The 18,742-nt window shown below is 31.0% G+C and overlaps 1 protein-coding gene across 1 annotated transcript; it reads right to left on the bottom strand.

Annotated features, from left to right (window-relative positions):
* Window positions 1-13,975: 13,975 nt before the first annotated feature.
* LOC113786585 (uncharacterized) lies at window positions 13,976-18,143 on the bottom strand. Its single transcript, XM_073364841.1, has 11 exons — window positions 17,584-18,143; window positions 17,368-17,510; window positions 17,056-17,276; window positions 16,872-16,964; window positions 16,666-16,782; window positions 16,252-16,578; window positions 15,726-15,789; window positions 15,222-15,645; window positions 14,548-14,629; window positions 14,374-14,469; window positions 13,976-14,284 (listed from the first exon to the last, which is right to left on the bottom strand). Exons 2-8 carry the CDS (start codon window positions 17,381-17,383, stop codon window positions 15,632-15,634), a joined length of 852 nt encoding a protein of 283 aa, XP_073220942.1. The 5' UTR covers window positions 17,384-17,510; window positions 17,584-18,143; the 3' UTR covers window positions 13,976-14,284; window positions 14,374-14,469; window positions 14,548-14,629; window positions 15,222-15,631.
* Window positions 18,144-18,742: the final 599 nt, after the last annotated feature.

Genomic DNA, 18,742 nt, shown 5'->3' with positions numbered 1-18,742 from the left:
ATCGACGATCCAAACGGTCAGAATGAAGTACCACGAGTCACGAACCTGCTGTCCAAATTTCAGCCCGATCTGACGGTGAACGAAGGAGAAATCGCGAATCTAGTGCAGCTGCTTTGTTTTATGCGAAAATAGGGTTTGCTCTTCCTCTCTCACTTTTCTCTTTGCCTCTCTCTCTGAATTCAGCTCTCACACGCCCACTAATCTGACCTCTATCCACTTGGTTAAGTGAGACACATGGACTTGCACATATTGGGCCTTTCTCCACATAGGAAGGGAGTCTAAAACCCAACAATATAATCATCCCAAACAATAGATATCTGACCTTTGTTGTTTCTCACTCAAAACTAAAAAACAAACAAGACTTGGACCAACATAAGTTTTTAATCTTTTTGGTTATCTTGCATGAATGAACGATAATGAATAAATAAAATAATTCTTCTTAAGAATGATGGAACAAATCACTATTTAAATCACTATTCACTTGTTAGATAATAAACAACTTACATAAGATTTCAGCCTTCAGCCTTATAGAACGCACCTTATACACGATTTTTTTATAAAGCCTCGATTAAAGAGATAGGACACAACTCCAATTAGGAATTAAAGCAGTACAAAATGATGTTAAAACATGTGAAAGTACTAGTTGATTGAAATTTACTTCAGTTGATAATTCTTCGAATTGCAAGCTATCAAGTACTAGTCGATTGAAATTTTCTTTCTTTAATTAACTGCTTATCAAAATAAGAAAAAATCTCATGCTTCACATTCTAAACACTTCCACTCAACTACTTGCAGCACACAATGTCGCAATATTCTTCTTTAATCGCAGAATATTACAATCAATAGATGGTGGATCTGTTGAAGAATATCTCTCGTGCCTTAGTGCATAAGTGTTATCGTACGATGATCAACTTTGTCTGCCAACAGATAATTTTGTAGTTTCCCAACAAGTACATCTTATAGTTTCCCTCTTCTTATGTTTGTATTCAAAAGTTTATATTTATTGTTTTTAAAAGGGGATATGTTTAAAACTAATATTTTTCTTAAAATCGATTATAACTTGAAAATGAAGGATTTCAAAAATCATTATTTTAAATTAAATAACAACGCAATTAAAACATTTATTTCTTGTGTTCTTTTGTACAAGAGATAAATAATCCTTACTTTTGGACAAATGAATGTCAATTGGTATTTCCTTCTTGGTGGTGATGCCAAGGATGTGTATAAGTTGATCTAGTAGTTGAAGTGGCAAGTAGAACGACGGAATGGAGTTGAAGGATATATTATTTTCTTGACACTATTATTAGCTTTGTTGAGAGAATTCTTCACAAGCATCCCATATCATGATCAGCTAGTTTTTGTCTTGGGTTGAAAAAGTCCAAGAGTCTTGGCTTTAAGATTTGGTTCTTTTGGTTACACAACCACTTGCTTGTTTGTAATCATAATGACTTGTTTTATTGAGAAAGTTAATAAAATAATATTTGTTATTTGGTTTAAAGTAAATGGGTATTTTAATTTATTCTAGTTTTTTTTTAAAATTTAATAACCCATTTTTATCACATTTAGAATTTTGTTAATTATTGTCCAAAAAATTGGAATTTTATAGATGGTATAAGAGCAGTTCGATCTAGATTGGACTACGAAATACGGTGGGTAGTTTGTAGTCTTGTTAGTGCAGGTCGTGTCTTTCAGAAATCCTCACAAGATGGTGTGTGATTATATAAACCACTCGAACCATGTTTGAAATGTTTCTTTACTGAAACAATGTGTGCTCATTGCACAAGCGTGTGAATCCTAGTATTAATCGATTTGTTAGAGTGGCTCAACGGAAACATGATGGGAGACCTGAAGAAACATTAGTGGATCTTTAAGGATTTAGGATGAAGGAGCTGAACTCAAGCACTTCCCACCAAGAACTTCATGAAACTAACCACTAAGAAGTTATCAAATTCCTTGTGTACCAAGAAGATCTTTTATACAAGTTATGACAGATAGTATACTGATGGAGTAAGAGAGTCTACACAATCTTAATGGTTTGGGAGCTACTTGGTGGCAAGTTATGGGTCTAATTAGCCCAATAGCTTGTTGATTGTATACGAGATTATGGTGACTAGAATGGGCCAACGTATTCCACTGTTGGGACATACATTGAAGTAAGTTGTATGTTGTACCCAAGGAAACAGATAACCTTAGGATATTATTTAATGTCGTAAGAGGATAGTTGTCTAGCATAAGAAGGTGGCCCATTAATCAAGGAGCTATAAGTTATTTAACGTAAGGATTGTAAGTAAACTAGTGGTTCAAAATCTAGGTGAAGGAATTATTGAGGCAATAAGAACAAGGCTTGAATTATGTTGAATTCGAGAGTTAGATCATTAAGTGTGAATTGAATGATTGTTACATGCACGAGACCAAATTATTTTAAGGATATGTGATAGCCTTAAGATGGTTTAGAGTATAGTTTGTAACGATTATTTGGGTTGAAGTAAGGCATTGGGCAGTTGGTAGTGATGTGGGTTGACATTGTTAGGAATTGTGAAAATATTGTTCTTCGGATGAAATTGATTAGTTGTTGCAAAAACATACATGTTCAATTCTAAATTGGGTGGAGAGATTTCATGACACCTTATAATAAGATTTTGGGAATATGTGATGAAGTATTGAGGTGTAGAGGACGTGGAATAGAAATAAATTTTAAGATTAGATGTTAGAAAAGGGATGTGGTTAATTCTTGATTTTACAATAAATACTATAAACTTGAACATAATGTGGAAGATGATGAGTTGAAAAATTAACTCCAAGTCATAAGATATTGAGGAGAAGTTTATGAGGGTTTGTGAAACACTTAGTGTGTGAAGATGTAGAATTAGGTCATGAGGACAAAATTAGAACGAACGTTTGAGAATAGTCTTTGAGAGAATGTAATATGAAGATTACGATGAGAATGACCTAACTTGGTCTAAGAATAAGATATGTTTTGAGTAGAGTGATAATTTTTTGGGGGAAAAGAATGCATCATTGGAGGAAAGGTGCATCAAGGAAGGAAAATTGGATGTTAGAATAACATTATGTAAGAGGATTAAGCAATGAGGATAATTGGAGAAATTATAGAATGATTTAGGTGTACGTATATATCTTGCTTGTATTGAGTAGACCTTACATTGTAATGCATAAGTGACTGAATTGTCAAAATTTGTTGTGTGGATGAATAGAACGACTAATAGTGGTAGGTGAAACAAGAATGGCAAATGGAGCATTCTAGTGGATGTTGTTCAACAAAGAGGGTGACATAACAATATTAAGTTAGTATATATAGAAATTGGCAGACTGATGAGAGTCTTCTCCCTTGTAGATGTTAAGAATGAAATTTTGAATTAAGAAAAAGTTCATGTGTACAAGTTGTAACGAATGAATAAGTGGTACATGTAACATCCTAAATCAAAGGATTAAAAATAATTAGAATTTTAAAATATTCTAAATTATAGATTATTATGATTATATTATTATTATTATTATTAATAATATTATTATTATTATTATTATTACTATTATTATTATTGTTATTATTATTATTATTATTATTATTATTATTATTATTATTATATCAACAACTAATTTGCTTAAAATAAGGTAACATTAGTAAGCTATTATAACAAAATTTTGCTACCTAATTATCTATTATTAAGGAGTCAAACAAAATCAAACAAACAATCCTATATGAATTCAATATGTATTCATTTTATTTGTAACAACCAAGAGTTAGTGGGGCAAATATAGGATACCTGGTCAAACTATCTTGTAAATATTTAATTATAAATAGATACAAAGAAGAAAATAAAAAACTCAATAGAGAGAACTATATAGGCCACCATAAAGAGGAGCGAAAGTATGATTGTGTTTGCAGTAGCAGCGGTTAGTAACGATTAACATATACGAAACTTTGTATAAAAGAACGCTTCAAGAGGTGAGTAATCACACCCTTTAAACTTTCATGGTACATTTATTTTGGAAATTTAGAATGGAAAAATAGTTAAGTATTTTGATTGGTATTTTCTTCTAAAAATATATTTTGTCGAGAACCTAACTCTATTCAAATTGAGATTTTATGAATTGTAATAATAGATTATAAATTGATTTATTTATTATTATTTGTTAAATTACCGTTTTTATGATTGTTTGAATATATATATTCTTTAAAAAGATTGTTTTATTATATATTTTTGAATGATTGTTGTATTATATATTCAAATAAAATATTATATTATAAATATGATTTTACGAATATAGTTGTTAAAAATATGAATTATTTGGATTGTATGTGTTTGAGACATATATATTCTTTAAAAGATTGTTTTATTATATTTTCCTGAATGACCGTTGTTATTATATATTCAAATGAAATATTATATTGTAAATATGATTTTACAAATATGATTGTTAAAAATATGAATGGATTTGATTGTGTGTGCTAGAGATGGGTCTTGTACCCACATATTGATGAGTTTTAAACTTCACAAAAAGACAAAGTTTAAACTCCACATGGATGGGTCTTGTACCCCACATATAGATGAGTATTAAACTTCACAAAGAGATGAGGTTTAAACTCCACAAGGATGAGTATTAAACTTCACAAAGAAATGAGGTTTAAACTCCACATGGATGAGTATTAAACTTCACAAAGAGATGAGGTTTTAACTCCACATGGATGAGTATTAAACTTCACAAAGAGATGAGGTTTTAACTCCACATGGATGAGTATTAAACTTCACAAAGAGATGAGGTTTAAACTCCACATGGATGAGTATTAAACTTCACAAAGAGATGAGGTTTAATTGATGAGTTTTAAACTTCACAAAAAGACAAAGTTTAAACTCCACATAGAGATGTTGTTTAAACTCCACATGGATGAGTATTAAACTTCACAAAGAGATGAGGTTTAAACTCCACAAGGATGAGTATTAAACTTCACAAAGAGATGAGGTTTAAACTCCACATGGATGAGTATTAAACTTCACAAAGAGATGAGGTTTAAACTCCACATGGATGAACATTAAACTTCACAAAGAGATGAGGTTTAAACTCCACACGGATGGGTTTTGTACCCCATATATAGATGAGTTTTAAACTCCACAATGAGATGAAATTTAAACTCCACATAGATGGGTCTTGTACCCTACATTGGATAAGCTGGTGCTCCACATGATTAGATAATACTCACTTCGCATAAGTAGTATATCTCCATCATTGAATTGATTGATTATTTTCTTCATAATAAATGTGTATATTGGAATTATCTGATTATGATAGATGTGGATTATCGTTAATTTAATTGATGATTTTTTTATTAATTATTGGAAGTAATTGGTTATTATAGAGAAATCTTAGTTATATCATTAATAGTTCTAAAGAATATTTTTGGATGAAGGCGGGAGGCATGATCGATTTTTTTCCGGTTACCGCTCCGGCTGAGAACAATACTTGTTTTAAAATTGTGTGTATTATTCACTGGGATTTAGTATCTCATTAAAGTGTTGTTTTCAGATATTGAGACCGTTGGGGATGTCGAGAGTTGAGAAGTCCTACCCCCCTTGAGAAGAGTGACTTCCTTCAATTAATTAGGTTAGTAGATCAAAAATAAGTAGACATAGTGTCTACATCGTACTTTATTTCGGGATTAGATATTACTTGCCCAGTTTTGGATATTTTAAATATTAAAGATTTTTTAGTTGTAAGGATTTATTTTGAGATTTCATAACATTACTTCTTTCGAACAATTCATTATTTATTACAGTACCTTATTCTCTTATATAACTTTGAAATTTTTTCCATTATTACCTCAGTTTTTATACCCACGTAACTAGACGTTACAGTACACAATCATAAGGAAGAAATGAACTACGTAGTAAATCATATCGAATTGAGGTTTTAGTGATATGACAAAAGATAGAGTTAAATTCTTACGAGCATGATGTTACAAAAGGCATATTGACGAGAAGTTGTTCCAAAAACTTGATCCTCAAATGAGTTATTGGACTAAAAGCAAATTGGAGATCTTGTGGTGTAAGTTTGGGTAAATAGGGGACTTGTAGCTTTGTGGGTAGTATTATTAAGTTAGAGTATACGCTATCTAACTAAAGGTATTTGATTTTAGAGTTATAAACTCCTAGAGTAATTTTGTAGGGGTTGTGTTCAACGGGTTTGAGATCAATTAGTTTGACCGATACGATGAGTGAGTCATTCTCAAAATGTTTTCTAATGTCAATTTATGGGACAAAACTATTATTTGGTCGGAGATCCGAGAATTTTCTTAACCAATTACCTATTAAGAATTATTTTTATATTAATTATTTGTGCAAATTTTACTATATTAACCAAACAACTAGATATACATGGACTTAATCTTGCGTTATTTTAGCCATGATTTCATCTTATTATTCTAAGTATTTGTTGTTGGAAAATATTTATCTACCTGTGTGGCTTATATGATTTATTTATGTCAAGATTTTACTACTCTAAGACATCCAACATGTGGAAATAATATAATGATAGTGAAAATAATATTAAAATTAATTTTGAATAAGAATTATGAAAAGTTTAAGGAGGTTATTAACTCTGAATTATTTTATTATGTGTTATATTAATATTTATTTTTCCTATGTAGTCAGATAATATATTTTTCCTCGTAGCTCAATTGCTAAAACTAATTTGTATCCTTGGTGGAAGAACCTAGGTTCAACTCCTTGTGGCCAAAAATACTTTTTTGGAGTGGTCGTCTTACCTATTATCTCTAACGGTGAACTAGGAATGGTTTGGACATGACCATATTGACGCAATATCCTATTTGGAATATGTGCATACATCTTCAAACCCCGCCTTATCCACCCTCTAAATAAAGAAAAATTCTTAAACGGTCGCCTCACTAGATGTTCTTCGTACGATGTCCAGCATATCTTATCAACATCAATTTCATAAAGGGCTTTCCTAAATGTAAGAACCAAACCTTATCCCTATTCGGTTTCTATCGAAGTACTCTAGGATTGTCCTCAACATATCTAAGAGAAGGTCTACAACAATCTACACAAAAAGTCGGGAAATGCTCATATACCTAAGTCTGAACATATATAATAATATATCATCAGTTTATAATTAATAACAAAAATTATCAACACAATAAACAACCATTGAGTTTACTTGTAAGAGTGTCAAATACCCATAAATCATTCTAGTCTAGAGCTTACTAGCTTTACGGAGATTGTCATATAGGTAAGCAAGAATAGCAACACCCCATGCATATCCTTACATGAGTTGAAGTCTCAGAAGCACTCTAGGGTAATGCTAACCGTAAAGGCACTCTTGCCGCTGAAAAGCATGCAAGCAACCAAAAATAGTAGAAATGCCCTCGCAACCATCTCCCAATGTTGATCACGGCAACATTGATGGTAAACTTAAGTAGGCAACTATGTCGAACTGTGGTTGTCTGTGTGACATTAAACTCAACATAAACAGAAGTCTCAATAACTCCAAGAAGTTCAGCTAATAAATTTGCACCATCGTCTTTATTAAATACATTGACACTAAAAAATGCACCGGTGATGGGTACACACAAAAGAGAGAAGACATCATTCAGAGTAATCTTCATCTTCCCAATTGGAAGATGGAAGTAGTTGGTGTCTCGATGCCACCTCTCTACAAAACAAGATATGATCCATTTGTCGATCATTTTGTAACTGCATTTTAGCAATGAATATAATCCCGAACTCTTAACTAGTTGTTTCACCTCTTCATGTTCAATCACAACTTCTTTCAATTTTTTTCATTGCTAAATACCCTTAGCTCCCCACAATCCTAAAATAAAATAAGGGAAAAAAATGTTATTTAAAACACATTATGACAACAACTACAAAAAATTTAATATGATTGAGAAAATTACCACTCCATCCCAAAGTCTAGTGACCACATGATCACCAAATGTTCTAAGGACATACTTGTCAACCAGACCACCAAGATATCCATCAACCTGTGCAAATTCATCTATTGTCTATGGTTGGACCTCATGTTGTGTTTGCTCTTCATGTTGGGTCTTCTCTTCCTTTTGGGAATGTCGCTCTTGTTGTGCTTGTTGTTGCTATTGTAATCGTTGTTGTTCTCGTTGCACCTGCCTCTCCCATTGCACTTCATGCTGCTTCTCAAGATGTTGAGCTCGTACAGAAGTGGTTGATCTAACACGACGACCCTCATTAGTACCAGTATCTTGATTATAACTCGACCTACTTTATCAATAAACATAGTGCGTACCATTTATGTATAACCATATCATAATCAAAACACAATCAAATATGTTGCAACTGAATCTATGTTCACTTACACAAACTGAATTCACGTAGGTTCTACGCAAACTGAGTTCACGTACGTGGAATCAATTCACTTAGATTTCTAGGCAAAGTCAATTTGAATAACCAAAATCAGTTGACAAAATGAGTTTCATTTTCACCAAAATTAGTTTCAATCACCTAACTATTGTAAAAAAAACAAGAACAAATACAATATTGATGCAAACTTGATGTAAATGGGAGCCAATGAAGATGTTGAAGGTGTTGAAAAGTGAGGAAGAAAGAGAAGAGGGTGTGAGAGAAAAATATGAATATGAGTGTGAGGTAGAAGATGAAGATATAAAGAGAGGTAAGGTTGAAGATGAAGATAGAATGAGAGGTTATGATTTAAAGAATGTTATAAATAAGCAAGGGCATTCTAGGTATTTCATTTTTATAAAAAAATTGAGAGGAGTGGGTCATAAAATTGAAAAATAATATATAACATTAAAAAATAATATAAAAAAACAAGTAGTTCAAAATCGTGAAGAAAATTATCGAAGAAGAGTGGATAAGAAAATTGGAGGTCTATTTTAGTGTACGAGATTTCATCTTATGATCTTGTTTCTCTTGTCTCATATGTCATCCTTTTTATGTCATTTATATTGTTGCGTGTATGAGATAAATAGAGATTTTGATGTATGAGGGGTTGAAACTTCAACTTTGAAAGAGATGAAAGTGAGATTAATGTTATGGGAGGAAAATGAGAGGGAGAATAGATGGAAATAGTAGGACATGATGGAGAGTGGGATGGGAGAGCGAGAAGAAGATGGAGAAGTGCGAAAGGTTGTAGATTGGTGAAATTGAGCGAGGGCGAGGGACTTTCACGTTTAAGGTTAGTTTTGGAGTCCAAGTTTCAAGCATTTAGAACAAATGGAACTCTCTAAAAAAAAAATAAGTGCTTTTATGTTTTACGGTTTTTGAAAAATGGGCAAGGGGTTTCGTGTTTTGAGTTTATGAAAAATACAAATTATTGAAGTATCTGGAACCATGACAAAATAGGTGCAAACTAGGAGATGATAAATTAATTACCAACAGATAAAAATGTTGGTATTTAATTGAAATAGTCTCACATTATTTAGTATTGCAAAGAAAGGGTGAAGTCAAAACTACATGTAAAATTTTAGTTTTTTATTATAAGATGCATTAGTATAAAACACTTTTAGTTTGTATTGATTCTTTTCATTATTCATATATTTTTGTGTTAGAATATTGTGACATTTAATTCAAGTATTTGCTTTAAAAAATGTGCGTGTTTGAAACAAGTCTCTATGTTATAAACAAATATACATAGTTCATGTTCTTGAATATTAATGTTATTGATTTTATTAATCTTTTCTTTAACTCTACATTTTTAGAGTCTAAATAATAATGACCAAATCTTCCACATTTAAAATACTTAAGTCTTGATTCACATCTCAAAAACTCTATTTTAGTATTTTAAAACTAAAAAATTTATTTTTAAAAACTGTTTTGTAAAACTATTTTCATATTATACTTTTTAAAACTAAAAAAGTAAAATAGATAAATGGTGTTTTATTTTTCATTTTTCATTTTTTTTAACTCTCTAGTCAAAAACTGTTTTAAAAATTGGAGTTGCCAAACATATTTTTTTTAAATTTTCTTTTTAAAAAAAGTTTTATAAAATTTATTTATAAAATAATTTTCAAAAACTAAAAAGTAAAACACAATCAAACAAGCCCTTAATATCTTGCAAGTTTTTCTTTTGTTTTCTTTTCCCCTTAATCCTATAACTTTATTGATCTTTATACGATTGTTTTTTCTAATTTATAAAATTCCTTCTTTTAATAAAATGTTTATTAAATCTTGATTTTTTTTCTTTCTAGTAGATCTACTTGAGTGTTTCACTAATTCTATTCCAAATTGTTTAGAGAAAGAACCTAATTTTATTCTACTCTGAAGACTTTTAAATTTAATCTTATTTTATAATTTATAATCGATACAAATTTGTATTTTTGTTTCTACTATGTAATTAAATGTTTATTACATAGTTAAATCACTATACGGTATAATTCCATCATTTTGTTATTTACCATTACTTTTTACTTTTTCTGCCAATAAACAAAATATATCGTATGCAATTACAAAATATAGCAACGAGGAAGCTTGTTGCAATTACAAAATATAGCAACGAGGAAGCTTGTTTTGGTCCTTGGATGTTGGTCAAACGTCCACCCTATCACACAATTTAAGGAAAGAAAACCATTACTAAAAAAGAGGAAATCCTTTCCAAATATCTAGGAGGTAAAAACCATAAGAATAGGTGTGAGTCTCTAAAAAAATATAACTTTGACCATGTAGCGTCAAGTCAAACAATTACTAAAAAAATGAAATCTCTTACAAAAATCTAGTAGATAACAATCCAAAAATAGATTTGACCATGCAAAGAAAAGTTAAACTAATAAAAACCCCACTAATCCTAAAGTACACTCTGATGCTAACTCAGCCAAAACTTCATAACTCAATCGGAGGTAAAAACTCTCAAAAAATTCAACGTGGTAATGAAACTAGATTCATTAACCAATGAGCCATAATTAAAAAGAATATTGTGAACTCACCTACCAAACAAGTTGGCATCAAAATTACCAGACAAAATGCTCAAGAAAGTCAAAAGAAAAAGAAAGAGGAGTACCTTGTATACGCAGAACAAATGTACACAAGAATACAAATAATAATCATGAAGTTTCATCAATGGTGTCTATGTCTCCATTAGCATATTGACCTATATAGTTTTATTTTATTGTATACAATTACATTGAGTTACACAATACAATTTACGATACACGTTAGTGTTTAAATACCACAATCCATAGAACAAAATCACCTATGATCTTCGCCTCTGCACCTTCAACCTCCAAGTCATAATCCAATAGGGTTGTCAACAGGGGTGGACACGAGAAGTAGTCCTCTACTACCTTCTTTGTTGGATAAAATGGTACACATATTCGTCTCGTAACTACGCAAGTACCCAGTTGATGGCTTTTTGTGGATATCGTCTCCTCACAGGTACTTATGGATACCCGCAAATATTTAGCAAGTTATTAAAATATTTTTTCTATATAATACAAATATTAATTTTAACACAAAATTAGCATTGTGAACACCATTTTTTTATTCATATAAAAAAAATATGCATTTTGTTAAGAAACTATCTTATAATTTATGAAATTATTTGTTAGCTTATGAAAGTGGGTGCAAGAAAGACGATTTGTGTTGTGAGTTTGAGACCGAAGGACATTTTTAGGGTTTTGTATTTATTGTGGGTACGAATATTCGCAGGCATGGATACTTCACTATCTGCCCCCTCCGCGTTAATTAATGGATAATTGGATTACCCATTTATTTTATCTACGATGTTGGGTCATGAGGGGGTCCAGAGATCATCACATTAGGCCAAGAGCAACAACATATGTGGGTTTGAAGTCATATCTTAACCCAAAATCTTAAGACAATGGGCTTATAGACCTTTTCACTTATATAGCGCTCAACATCTATTTTTCCATCCAATATGAGATTTCTTTACTCACACTTGACATACCAACACACGGATTTCCATTAATTATTCATCTTGTATATGTCACAAATTTTATCAGCGGGAATCCACTTCTGCAAATTTTTTTGTCATCCCTATAGTTCAACATACAAATGGATACTTGTTCTACTATGCTCGAGCATCTGCCCACTTATGAGTGAATATCGACCAAACTCAATACTAACAAATAAAATAGTTGAATAGACAAATTGATCCCTGAAATTGTAAGCGTTGGTTGAATTAGTTCTTGATTTTTGTGAATTAGAAAATACATCCCTGGAATTGTAAAATATCCATTCAAATTGTTCATCTGTAAACTTTTGTCATAATATATTTTGATGTGTCAGTTTAATTGAATATGTGACTTATCCACGTTGATTCTACATTAATATCATCTTCTCAGTGACAAACTTGTCAATGAAACTTTGTCATCTTATAGATAAATTTGTGAGGAATTGTAATTGTCCATGGACTAGTTATGGACAAATTAGTCCATAAAAGATATAAATTTCCTATGAAAATTAGTCTACGTTGTGATGATATTAATATGATATCAAGGTGGAGGGGTCAAATATTCAGTTAACAAATCACATCATAATCTTTAAGGATAAAAGTTAAAATATAGATTGTTTTTATTATTATTTTATAATTTCAAAAATATATTTATCAATTTAGAAAATTCAAAGATTAATTGGATTGGCGCTTACAATGTAAATGGTCAATTTGCCTATTCGCTCCAATTAAAGTTTCTAAACAATTATGTTTTAAATTATGTTGATTTTTTAAATGTAAATGGTCAATTATGTTTTAAATTATGTTGATTTTTTTATAAAATAAAGTAAAATGAAAAAGACAAATCTTACATGTAACTCATTTTTTAACTTTTTTTTTTTATAAAACACTAGAGAAGGAGAAATTATTATTCATATGATTTTTATTTATAGAATGATATTACTAACATATTTTCGGTAATACAAATTTTGCAAGGCAGAAAGCGACATAATCTTTGTCTCCATTTTCAAACTTACTTTGAGAGGGATTTTCTCCTCTCTCTACAAAAAATTGTCACCCGTAAGTCCCAAATGAAGTAACTTTTGCATAAACTTTTCCAGTAGTTAAGGTAATTAAACTCTGAATTACTAGAGTTTCATTTTCTTACAAATCAAAGACTATCAACAAAAAATGAAATTAACGTCCTTAGTCCTCATTTAAAATCATTCTATCAACTACATAGTAGTTAACTTATTAAAAAAATTGAAGAAGTTGAGAAAGATCTTCAATTAGTTTATAAAAAACTTTGGACATTTGATATAATTAAACATGGCAAAATAGAAGGAACAAGATGGAAAAGGTTTTCAATTTGTAAAAAAAGTAGTATATCCACTATGCAAAAAAACCTATTTTACAGCGTTTTTTTTAAGCCATTTATAGCGTTTTTTCAAAAAAATAAGCGTTGTAGTATCTAGCGCTGTAAAAAGATACAACAGCGCTTTTTTAAAATAAAAAACGCTATAAAATAGGTAGATATATTGCGCGCTTGTTATACTCGTTTTACAGCGTTTTTTGAAAAAAGCGTTGTAAATGGTGCATTCAATAGATGCATTGTTATGCACCTACTACCGCCTTTTTTGAAAAAGCGATGTAAAAGGTGCAAACAATAGATGCATTATTATGCACCTTTTAGAGCGTTTTTTGGAAAAGCGTTGTAAAAGGTGCAAACAATAGATGCATTATTATGCACCTATTACAGCACTTTTTTGAAAAAGCGTCGTAGAAGGTGCAAACAATAGATGCATTATTATGCACCTATTACAGCGTTTTTTTTGAAAAAACGATGTAAAAGGTGCATTCTTATTTTAGTTTTATTAAAAAAATGATGTAAATGGAATTTTTAAAAAGCGCTTTTTGGTTTTTTATGGCATTTTTTAAAAAAGCGTTGTCTTTTATTTTTTCCCAAAATCATTTTCATCCAGAATCAATTCACAATCAGTTCACACAATCATTTCATAATCAGTACACAACAAAACAGAACTATATAACTTTATAATTTAACTTTATAACTTTACATATTTACACAATCAGTTCACAACATATTCATATACATATTCACATATTGACAACAGCACAGAACTATATACATATAACTACGTATTCACAACTTTTCAAATGTGCCCTATTCATATACATATAACTATCATAACTACACAGAACAAAACTACCATATATTCATATAACTATCCCTTGCAGCATGCAATTTCCCAGCAAATCAAATAATTTTCATTTCAATCACATACTGACACCAGTCTTCCTTTATTTCAACTAGATCTCTTCCAGAGTATGTTGGACTGGAATTGTCAAAGTACTGTGCGATATAAAAATTGAACATAAGTAAGTTAGAATCAAATATATACATAGTTTATATATGAAAATCAAATAATGAAAATATTGTACCGTTTTTGGGATTATAGTTTGATTCATATCAACAATCTCCTCCATGAATCGCAATATATAGTACCCATAATCGATGGTGTTAGTTTGACGAGGGCACTATAAAATAAAACATATAAGTCAATAAATATTTGTGCATTGATTGTAAATGAAATTTTAAAGGCATATATTTCAAACCTTTATTGGAATTCATGTGATGTTATTTGACTTTTGCTTCGACACTGTAGCACATCTTTGAGCTCGAAAAACTTGTAAAGCACTATCGAATAAATAAAAATGATTATTATAGCATTAACAAACACATTATATATATATATATATATATATATATATATATATATATATATATATATGTAAGAAATAAATAAATATTACTTACGTGTCGAACATAGCCTTTATATCAGAGTGATTGTTGTAATTGCCGTGCAAGGGATCTAAATAGTATATAACTTCAGAGGTCGCATTGATTGCAAATAGCATCCAATGTGCCCTACAACAACAAAAAATTTGGTTAGCAATTTTGTTTACACAACTATTAAATTAAGATCTCATAAATTAAAAAAGATATAAATAAAGAATATATAATTATGTACCCTGAATTATATGGTGCAAGGAACAACTTATCCTTCTCTCTATTTCCTAATAGGATATCTACAACGTATTTCTTTACATTCATTGGATCGAGTTTAAACATCGAAAGCTTATGCGGAGACAAGAATGAAAATCTATTTGACAATCTGCGCGTGCACACCAACTTCTCATACAAAAACTTTCAATGAAAATTTCAAATTAGATTAATTACCAATAAATTAAATTAATTACCAATAAATGCAATTAAAAATAATTTTTACCTAATGTATAAGCTGATGACAGTAGCACTCAGCTCCTTATGGTTGAGAAGTTCGTATATGTGCTCTTTTCCAAGTAGTTCTTCATACTCATCTCTGAATATAGCTTTATCGATGCTTATGATGCGTGAATTGTTGTTGCTACCTCAATTCATTTTTACCTGTATGTCAAGACATGACCCATATCGAGTAAGGCATGGATGACTTATTTTAGGAGCAGGAGCAGCAACTGATTTTCCCGATCCAGTTTTTGAGCAGCAACTTTGGCAGCTTTATTACCCTCTAGCTTTCGAAGTATGCCAGCTTTATTACCCTCCAATTTTTGAAGTTTGTCGGCTTTATTTTTACCACGAACATCCAGTTGTGGTGCGGCAGCTGGTTTACTCTGGCAGCTGGTTTGCTGTGCGGGTGGTTTATTGGATTGAATCTGAAAAAATGAGGTTAATTAGTTTTTTAGTTTATTGAATCTGAAAAAATGACAAACCTTGCAGAATAAATGTGACAAACCTTTTCCGGAGACTGACTCGTTTCTGGAAATCTTTTTATCATTCCCTTTAGACTTTGTCTGAATCTAAATAAATGTGAAATTAAAGTTAACAACGGAAAAAAATCAGTAATTAAATATAATCAATCATAATTATATATCGTGCAATTAAATATAGATATCAATTAAACATACATTTCAATTAATTAAACATAGCTTATCAAGGACAACAAGATGTGTGGGACATGTCACGTAACTACCAATTGCTTCACCTAAATACTTCATATATGCATCGTTGTCCGGTATAGGCAACGGTGCATTTGGTTCCAAAGCAATAACTGGTGATACTTTGACATGGCCCGCAGATATCGGTGTGTTGTGCAATACTTTTCCCAAAGTATTGTACAATGTTCCTTTTCCGACCTTGTGATGTGTATGGGAGGATAAGTACAACACGCAAGGAGTGACACCCTAAATCAATGGTTAATACATAAGTATGTGAAACAATTAGGTTGAATGAATTTCTTATTTTATTAAGTAATTAATTACCTCGGAAAGACTTTTGAGACCAATGTTGCAACTCGCGTTTTCACTCTCCATTTGTATTTCATGTTGGAGCTGATCCGAAAGTTGTTTGTCTTTATTCGTCTTCACCAAGAGTGCCACTTGCTCTGATAGGAATTTGAGCTTCTCTAATACCTCCTCATTAGATGGATTTTGGCGCTTCTCTTGTGAATAATAGCTTTTAGGAGTTACGCCAAATTCTTTCCCCCTCACGCGACCGGAATATTCAGGAACATTAAACACTTTACCGAGAATGTCTCTGCAACTAGCTTTGTTGTCCACTTGATTTTTCGAACTTTGTTCGAGATTCTCCTAAAATACACATAGGATTAAAAAGATAAGTTCAATATCATTTTTAAAATACAATATTAAAAAATATTAAAGTGATAATATACTCACACAAAGTTCTATTACTTTTTGAACATTTTCGTTATCAACCACTCCATCTTTATTTACACAAGCTTCCTTCCACAAGATATGACGACCTAACGGTTGATCGGATTGGGTGTCTTGTAGCTATTCGTTAAGATCATAAACAAAATATTAGTTAGAAACTATAGTTTATAATGTACCACATTATATAAAAGTGATGTTTAATTACTTACAAGTTTTTGCTGTAGACGTGCATATCCCATATGAGATTTTTTGTATGGGTGCGTCGGATTTTTTGCCCTCTCGCGATTTGCCTTACTTATATTCTATATAAAAAAAATAACAATCGTGTAAAAATTTAAAATACGCTATGAATATGAATAATAAAACACAAATGCTAATAAATTAATTGCTTACCACAAACGCATGGTCTGAACGTTTTGTTACAAATGCGCTCCATTCTTCATTTGATATATAATGTTTATATATTTTTGGAGCTTCAGCATTCATATTTCCTTCACGATCTTTTAGATAGCAATTTGAGAGATGAGATCTAAAACCCCGGTGTATTTTCCCGGCAACTCTTAACACGTAAGCCTTTCTCAACTCGTCAACATCAAAAGCAATCTGCAAACAAACTAAAGATATAGTATGAGTAAAGTATTTCAATGAAAAAAATTATAAGTAACAAAAAAGTGGATCAAAAAAGTTACTTGTATATCAACCTACAGTATATCTTTCGCATCCTTCAACCCCTTATCTCTTCAATCGTCAATTGTAATGGGGATATTCTGACGAACAACAGCCCCAATATAACTTACAAACATGGAACTGTTGGGGTCAATTGGCTGACCACTCTCATTCCATCCAACCTAATAAACTCATATAGTAAGTACACGCTTTCAAAAAAGATAAAAATTAAACAGCAAACAAAGTATAGTATACCTCAAATTTTATGTCATTACTCCTTGTTTTTATGACATTTTGCATGATGGTTGCACCACATTTGACTTCATTTTCATAAGTCTTTAGGGTTGACAACTTCCTCATTTTGACGATCTAAATCCTTGTTGGTATCCATTTATCTACAACAAGTTCAACATGCAGTAGTCTAAGTACGTAGCAGTATAAGTTCAACATGCATTTTAGTGACAACAAAAAATTAATAAATACAATACCTAAATAGTGAGAAGAAATACGTAGGGTTCGTAGGAGAAGGAACACCGAGAATGCGTAGAAATACGAACGGTTCGTGGGACATAGTATGGTTCGTAGAAATACGTAATAAGGGTTACATATTTCAATGAGAAGAGATGGTTCGTAGGAATAATAACACAAATGGAGATGGTTAGCAATGGAGATGATAGTGGCAATATGATTCGTAGGGATAATAACACATATGATAGGGTTCGCAATGAGAAGAACAATGAAGAGGAGGAGGACACTAGCGTAGTGAAGTTTACGCAATGAAGAGGAAACTGAAGTGATTTTCAATTATATATAAAACCCTATTACAGCGTTTTTTCGAAAGAGCGCTGTAAAAAGCCTTCTTATTTTATTTTTTAAAACCCTATTACAGCGCTTTTTTATAAGCCTTTTAAAGCGTTTGTCCACAAGCGTTGTAATAAACCTCATTATTTTATTTTTTACAGTGCTTGGACAAGCGCTTTAAAAGACCTATTTGTTTCTTATGTAATAGGGCTGTATTTTTAAAAGCCTTTTACATCGTTTGTTGGAAAAGCGTTGTTAAAGACCTTATTTTATTTTTAAAAGCCTTTTACAGCGCTTTAGCAACAAGCGCTTTAAAAGACCTCTTTGTTTTCTTATGTAATAGGGCTGTTTTTTTAAATGTGTTATACAACGCTTATTGCCAAAGCGTTGTATAAGACCTCCTTATTTTATTTTTAAACGTCTTTTACATCGCTTTGGCAACAAGTGCTTTAAAAGACCCTTTTAACTTGGTATAAAACAAACTTTGTAACCTCCTTATTTTTTTTAAAGGCTTTTATAGCGCTTATGGACAAAAGTGTTGTAAAATTATAAGTTTATATTCAGTTCAGTTCAAGTAAAATACCTATATTTGGATTTTTTTTTCCAAATAATT

This window comes from Cicer arietinum, chromosome 1, assembly GCF_000331145.2.
Source record: "Cicer arietinum cultivar CDC Frontier isolate Library 1 chromosome 1, Cicar.CDCFrontier_v2.0, whole genome shotgun sequence".
Lineage (NCBI taxonomy): Eukaryota > Viridiplantae > Streptophyta > Magnoliopsida > Fabales > Fabaceae > Cicer > Cicer arietinum.
The sequence above is the reverse complement of the archived record's forward strand: the minus strand, read 5'-3'. Positions and strand labels throughout refer to the sequence as shown.